The following is an 8220-nucleotide window of genomic DNA, read 5'->3' as shown; positions in this document are numbered from 1 at the left end:
AACATTGATTGAGTGGAGAACCAAAACAATAAATACAAGCCCAACAATAAATACAAGCCCAAGCCCGCATTATTATTTTATTAGAGTTTCTTTGATGGTATTGATTGTTTAATTGATATTTGTTATTTGTACTCATCGTTGTTGTTTCATTTGAACTAATTTCACAGCCCACAAAATCTTTAAAAAACATTTGAACTAATTTCAAAATTATTTATGTGAAGATTAGTATAATTTTAAACCGTTTAAACATTACTAAAAGTTCAAAGTTAATTTATAAATAAAACTTATTATTAAAATAATTTTAAAAATAACTCAGTTTGAAAATGTTAGTTTAAAAAAAACTTGAGTTTGTTTTCAATCTGAATTTCACGTGAATAATATATATTACTTATTTTTTTGAAATTTATTCGGTATAAAAGTCATTATTTTCAACTTAGATATTTAAGAGTATATATATCATTCTAAATTGAATAATCTAAATAATATCTATAAAGATATTTTATATAACACGAATCCTACTCTAATTAGTATAAGAGATATAATAGCCCAATAAATACATATAGCTATAAACCCCTCCAAAGCATTGTTATAGTCCTTTTAATATAATTTATAAAAAAAAACAATTTCTTAATTATCAAAGAGTGATCAAAGAATTATTAAGCTCCGTCTTCACACTTGGTCTAGTAGACATTTATCTTATGCAGGAAGGGTTCAGTTTATTACCTCTGTTCTTCTTGGGCTGCGTAACTATTAGATGAATATCTTTTTATTGCCCCAAAGTGTCATTAAAGAAGTTGACAAATTATGTAAGTGGTTTCTCTGGGGACACAATGGGACTAGGAGTAAACCTCACTGCTTGGTCTACAGTGTGTTTGCCGAAAACCCTTGGAGGATTGGGCTTTGGTGAAGGTTCTAAATGGAACAAGGCCATGCTTGGGAAGTATATATGGGCAATAAACCATCAACAAGAGACTTTGTGGGTCAAATGGATTCATACGGTGTACTTAAAAGGGACTGATTTCTGGCTCTACCAGCTCAAAACAGACACAAGCTGGTATTGGAAGAAACTCTGTCAATTACGTAACTTGTTTGCTCAGGAGGACATTGATAATGCGAGTAGTCATGTGAAGTTTAGGATTGGGCTGTTGTATGCTAAGCTTATCCACCAAGTTCCGGCCAAGTATCATCAGTTTGTTTGGAATCGAATGAGCATTCCTAAGCATAAATTTATCACTTGGCAAACTGTTAACTCTAAGCTTTTAACTAGAGATCATCTTATTAGAGTTTCTATGGTTATTGAATCTGGTTCTTGCCCGGTCTGTGAGCTGGCAGCTGGAAACCACAATCACTTGTTTTTTGAGTGCCTATTTTCTCAGAAGGTGGTTTGGCTGATTCAAGGCTGGGTCCGTTGCAATTGGCCTCTTAGTTTCACGGCTTGGACTGCTTGGATTAAAGATATGAAGGGGGGTACTCATGCCTTGCTAGTGGCTGCTGTTTTCTCAGCAACCGTGTATTACCTTTGGCATAACAGGAATATTTGTCATTTTCAGCACTATTCTCTTAGTGTTAATTCTGTCAAAGAATTGATCAAAAAAGACATTATGTTTAGACTTAGTTGTTTTAACCATAAGATTGTTAGAGGCATTAAGCTGAGCTACTGAAGGTAGCTGCTTTTGTCTGGTTGTTTGTCTGAGTCCTTGGACTTTGCTGTGTATATTTCGGCTTGTGATTAATGAATTTCATCTTTCTTGATCAAAAAAAAAAAAAAAGAGTGATCAAAGATCAAAGATGAGGCAAATAAGGTTGGTATGTTTCGACGGTTTAAGTTTCATCATTGAAGAAGCTGTGGCAAAGATGCTTGGGAGAATCAAGAAAAAAATGGAGGACAGTGGCAACTCCGAGCACGACTTGGTCATCCCACTAATCAACACCCACAGTAAAATTTTGGGTATGGTGCTTCGATGGTGCGAGAACCACAAAAACGCTAGTGTAGATAGCCAAAGCGACTACAATGATGATGACGATGAATTCAAGGACGACATTGACAGACTCACCATCCATGACCTACTCGTAGCCGCTCATTATCTCCAGAACGCAAGATTAATAGATGTATTGATTGTGAAAGCAACCAATATGATTAAGAGCAAAACATCTTAACAAATTTGTCAACTGGTTCAATCTTCTCCAGAACTAAAGATTTATATTCGAGAAAACAATTTATGTTATGAATTTTTTGTTAGTTTTTTTTTTTTAATTACTAGAAAGTATGATTACTTCATTTTTTTAGATTTGAATTTTAGGTTATGATTTAAGTTTTCGTTATTCAAAACATTTGTTATTATTATTTTTGTGTTATTTTAAAATATATTAGTTTTTTTAAGAAAAAAAATAGTAATTGCTAAGGGATCCTTTCAATATGAAAGAAAAAAAGAGAACCCATATCCAACATTTTCCTGCCTTTTTCACCGTTCAGCTTTTTTCTCATTGAAAACCGATTCGAACAAAGCCGGTGAGACTATACCAAGATTGCTTGTTATTAGAGAGAAAAAAAATGCACAAACTTGTCTCAATACCAAAATAAATATAGAGGAAGATAATCATAATAATAAGAGATTCATATTACTTGAAAAATTGTGAGTGCATTGAAGTTGGGTAAGGATTGCATGGCAATTGGGTAGATACACATTAAATCTAATCCCTAACTTGGTAATATTCCTTTGTATACCCATTAACTCAACAATGCCAACATATGGAAAGAAACTTAGTTTTGTTTTGTTCAAACTTGATGAGCTTGTTAAAGATGCCATTGCCTATTCATTTGGTGTCTTCTTGAGTAGGATTGGTAGAGACATCAAATCCTGGTGAAATGAAAACAATATCATCCCACTTTGATTTATATCTAACGGTTCTTTCTTTATATTTTTTATTCACACTTTCCTTTTCACTGAGTTGAAAAATTGCATGAAATCTATGTGAAATGATTGGTTTTAATTTTGGGGTCTATTTCAACAAGTGATGCTGATTTGATAAATTAAGAAATGGACTTAAGTTTAGCTGTTTGTTCGACCAAATTCTTAAAGTTTATTCCATAATTTAATCTTAATAACAAATTATAATATTAAAATATCACTATATAAAGAGGTATATTTGAGGTACTCTAAGTCTGTTCTCTGTTTTCTGGTGTATTCAATTCAATCTTTGAGTTTGATATACTGTATATAAACACTTCGTTTAGATTCAGAGTGAGACGTGGCAGTGGCGGTGGCGGTGGCGGTGGCGTCATCAATATTGATTGAAGCAAAATTGGATTGGGAGAAGCAATGGAGATTGTAGAAAATGAGATCGATAAGGCCAAGAAGGAGTTTGAGAAATGGTAGCTGTTGGAACTTATAGATATACGTATGAATTATTAAAAAATAGAAAATGTGCTTTATTGTCTCCTTAGAGGAAGAGCCTCTCCCACGATTTAATAAAAAGTTTGTTTCCCGTTAATTGAGATCCACTTCTTCTTTAAAAATGGTGCGATAAATTTCAGAAATGAGATCTCATTTTTTCAATCAGAAAATTAAATTACATTGAGTGTATCTCGGTTATGTGTTGACAATAATGTTTCTGTTGAATTTTTCTCAAATTCTTTTCATGCTAAGGATCTTATTTCGAAGAAGGTTCTACATCTCAGTCATCTACATAAAGGATTGTATCATCTTCAAGCAGCCTCAGCTCTTCCTACTGCCCAAAATTGCTTTCTTTCTCACTCTAATGCATCCCCAAATCAAGATTTTTCTGCTTTCCCTTCTACTAAAACTAATTCTGTAGCAGCCATTTGGCATGCCCGATTAGGTCATGTCCATAGTTCTATTGTCAATTCTATTCTACATAACTGTAATATCAACTCCACATATAATAAAGATTTAATTTGTTCTGCTTGTCAATTTGGCAAAAGCCATAAACTTCCATTTTCACAATCTACATTTAAGGCCACTAAGCCGCTTGAATTGATTTACTCAGATATATAGGGTTCTTCTCCCTATTTAGCTGCTGATGGCTATCGCTTTTTCATACTTTTTGTTGATGATTTCTCTAGATTTGTTTGGTTATATCCTCTTCACACAAAAGGACAAGCTCTGACTGTTTTTAAGCAATTTAAAACATTGGTTGAGAATCAGTTTTCCACTTCTATAAAATATTTTCAAGCTGATGATGGTGGTGAACACCGTCCATTTAATGCTTTTCTTACTTCTTGTGGCATCTCTATTCGCAAGCCTTGTCCGTATACTTCAGCTCAGAATGGTAGAGTTGAGGGCAAACATAAACATATTGTTGAGGCTAGTTTGTCTATGCTTGCTCATGCTTCTCTTTCTTTACATTTTTGGCTCTTTGCTTTTAGAGCTGCTATTTATATCATAAATAGGTTACCAACTCCAGTCCTTCATTCTAAATCCCCTTATGAACTATTATATAAACGCAGTCCTGACTATTCACTTTTTCGAACATTTGGCTGCTTATGTTTTCCATACCTCCGCCCATATAATAAACATAAAATGGATTTTCGTTCCTCTAAATGTCTATTCCTAGGATATAGTACAATTCATAAAGGTTATATGTGTCTTGATTTACTTTCTTGTCGTATGTATATAACTCGCCATGTTATTTTTGATGAATCAAGTTTTCCTTATGCTTCTTCCGCTGCCTCTATTTCTACTCCTCCACAGAATACCACTCTCACTCCAGCTATTATTCCTTTTCCTTCATCTATTTCCAATACTTCTTCCTCTGTTCTTCCCTCCAACATGCATCTTTCTTCATCTCTTCCTCCTCTGTCCACACCACCCTCCGTCTCTCCACATCTCGAACGAACATCATCTATTTCTGAAAGTAATGATTTTACTAATTCTAACTCATCACCTCCGTCTAGTAAGGATGGCTTGATTTATGATGTGGTTTTGCAGGCTTCTAATACAGCTCCAAGTACAACTCCGAATGTACATCCTATGGTTACAAGATCAAAGTCTGGGATTTACAAGCCAAAGGTTCTTCTATCTACACTTTCTCTAGATACGTCTTAACCTACTTCATACAAACAAGCCTTAAACCATCAATCTTGGACATATGCTATGCAACGTGAACTTGATGCTCTTCACAAGAATAAAACTTGGTTTCTTGTTCCTTTACCATCTTCGACCAAAGTCATTGGTTCTCGTTGGATTTTCAAGCTGAAATATAAACCAGATGGCACAGTAGACAGGTTTAAAGCAAGGCTTGTTGCCCAAGGATTTAATCAAACTCATGGTCTTGATTATTTTGAAACCTTTAGTCCAGTTGTTAAGATTCCTACTGTTAGAATTATTCTCTCACTTGCTCTATCTAAAGGTTGGCCTATTAGACAACTGGATGTACACAATGCTTTCTTAAATGGTGATCTTACTGAACATGTCTACATGTCCCAACCCCCTGGTTTTGTTGATAAAAATCATCCCAAGTATGTTTGCAAGCTTGCTAAGGCTCTATATGGCCTCAAACAAGCTCCACGTGCTTGGTTTATCAAGTTAAGTTCAGCCTTACTTAAATGGGGATTTATTTGTTCTAAAGCTGATAACTCAATGTTTGTTTACACATTTGCTGCAACAATGCTGATTATTCTTGTATATGTTGACGACATTTTAGTCACAAGCAGCTCCCCTCATCATGTCCAAACATTTATTCAGTCACTTAATGCTCAGTTTGCCCTCCGAGACCTTGGCCCTATCTCTTATTTTCTTGGAATTGAAGTTCATTCCTTCTCGGGTCAGCTCCATCTGTCTCAAAATAAATACATCAGAGATTTATTACTTCGTGCGGGGCTGGTTGACACTAAACCTGTGGCTACACCGGGCACCCTAGCTAAACCATTGTCCAAGTTTGATGGAAAACCTCTTTCAGATTCGACCATGTACAGAAGCATTGTGGGTGCTTTGCAGTATGCCACTCTTACTCGCCCTGAGATCTCCTTTGCCGTAAACAAAGCTTCCCAATTTATGCAAGCTCCAACTGATACACATTGGCTGGCTGTCAAGCGTATATTACGCTATTTAAGAGGCACTTTAAATCATGGACTGAACTTTCATCCTTCTCCTTTGCTCCTCTCAGCTTTCACAGATGCTGATTGGGCTGCCTCACCTGATGATCGACGCAGTACTGGGGGTTATTGTATATTTTTAGGAGATAATCTGGTTTCCTGGTCCTCTTGCAAGCAAAAAGTTGTCTCACGCAGTAGTACAAAATCCAAATATCGTGCTTTAGCTAGTGTTGCCGCTGAATTTGCTTGGTTTCGTTCTCTCTTCAGTGAACTTGGTATCTCTCTTCAATCCATTCCAGTTGTGTGGTGTGACAATATTAGCACCACTCATTTGGCAATCAATCCGATGTTCCATGCTCGTACCAAACACATCGAAAATGACTTTCATTTCATTAGAGATATGGTCCTCCACAAGGAACTTCTCGTCAGGTATATCCCCACTGATGATCAAGTAGCTGACATCTTCACCAAGCATCTTCCTTCTAAGCGTTTTCTCCATCTAAAAGGAAAACTCACTGCTCTTCCAAGGCCGTTTCGTTTGAGGGGTGATGAAGACAGATGTATTAAGTAGTTAACTTACTTATTTCTTGTTAGTAGTTAGTTATACAGTATGTTTTATTCTGTTTAGTTTTTGTTAAAGTCTTTTGTAACTATTTTACTCAAGTGTAATGACTCTATATATAATAAGACTTACTATGACTTAGAGCTACAGAGCTTTAATCACATTTCTTCAATTACTTTCAGCTTTGATGGTGGTGTTGGCGGTTGTAAACGTGAGAAAGAGATAGAGAGGAAGAGGAGGAAGAAAAATAGGAGGAATATTACACGAGCAATATTTTGGAAAGTACAAGAAACATAAGCATTTTTTTTTGGTTTTTTCATAAATATAATTTTTTGTTGTTTTTTTTACTTTTTTACGGTTTCTGGTTTTTTTTTTTTTTTTTCAAAAATACTACCTTTAGTTTTAAAAAAAAAACTATTTTCAAAGTTTTTTATTTACAAAAAATATGGTGCCAAAACAACAATTAAAATCCAACAATTTGACAACAACTAGACATTAACTCACTGCATACTAACACATTGAAAAACAACTGAAAAACAACAATTGGACAACAACTAAAAGTCAACTATTGCCTATTAACATTTTTTTTTAAAACAAATTCAATATATATATATATGAAAACAACTAAACACTAATTAGATATCAACACAATAACAAAACTAATATACAAAACACGAAAAAACAGGCAAAATCGTAAAATTGAAAAAAAAAAACTAGTTAGTTCGTAAAAATATAATTTTTTAGCAAAGTTAAGTGTGTTATGTAAATTTTTCTTTTTTAGGGATTATATTTTTTTAGACTATGTGTTATGTCTCATTACTTGTTTGAATTATGTGTTTTGACAAATTATAAAAATGATTTAAATTACTTTTTTGGACTCTATAAATTATAAAAATTGTTTAAATATACCCCTAAACTTAGTTTTGATGAAACAAAAATTGAATATGACAATACAATTATTATGTAGAATGATAGTACTCTTGTTTGGTGAATTATTTAGAATTTTATTTTAAAAATTTTGACTAAAATTTAATTTAAAGATTTATTTGAATTATTTTACAAAGTAAATGATCAAAAATAAATTAGGAAAAAATAACGAGACAGAACACTTTATTTTAATATGCACAATCGAACGACTTTTTTTTTTTAATTATGCCACTGCTTTAACCATGAAATTTCAAATTTCCCTTTCTTTTCCCCTATTTATTATAAATGGGCGGGAATATACTCATTTGGTATCCTATGTTTTTGCAAAGTATCATTTTTGTACCCTCTGTTTTCAAGAATGCTCATATGGTACTCTGTATTTTAAAATCATACATATTTGGTACCCTAAACTCAGATTTGATAGATAAAATTTTGTCAATTTAATCAAACTGCTGTCAATTATGTAAGTTACAAATTTAAATTTAATTACATAATTATATATAAGTGATGACAGTTTAATCATATTGACAAAATTTTATCTATCAAATCTGAGTTTAGGGTATCAAATATGTACGATTTTAAAATACAAGGTATCATATGAGCATTATTGAAAACAGAAGGTACCAAAATGATATTTTGCAAAAACATTTGTTACCAAATGAATATTCCCTAAATT

The 8220-nt window shown here is 33.4% G+C and overlaps 1 protein-coding gene across 1 annotated transcript; it reads left to right on the top strand.

Moving 5' to 3' along the window:
• Positions 1 to 830: 830 nt before the first annotated feature.
• LOC133815721 (uncharacterized) lies at positions 831 to 1661 on the top strand. The gene has a single exon (XM_062248531.1). The coding sequence runs from the start codon at positions 831 to 833 to the stop codon at positions 1659 to 1661; it is 831 nt and encodes a 276-aa protein (XP_062104515.1).
• The last annotated feature ends 6559 nt before the right edge of the window (positions 1662 to 8220 follow it).

The sequence above is a fragment of the Humulus lupulus genome, chromosome 2, assembly GCF_963169125.1.
Source record: "Humulus lupulus chromosome 2, drHumLupu1.1, whole genome shotgun sequence".
Classification (NCBI taxonomy): Eukaryota; Viridiplantae; Streptophyta; class Magnoliopsida; order Rosales; family Cannabaceae; genus Humulus; species Humulus lupulus.
This window is presented reverse-complemented; position numbering and strand designations above follow the sequence as displayed.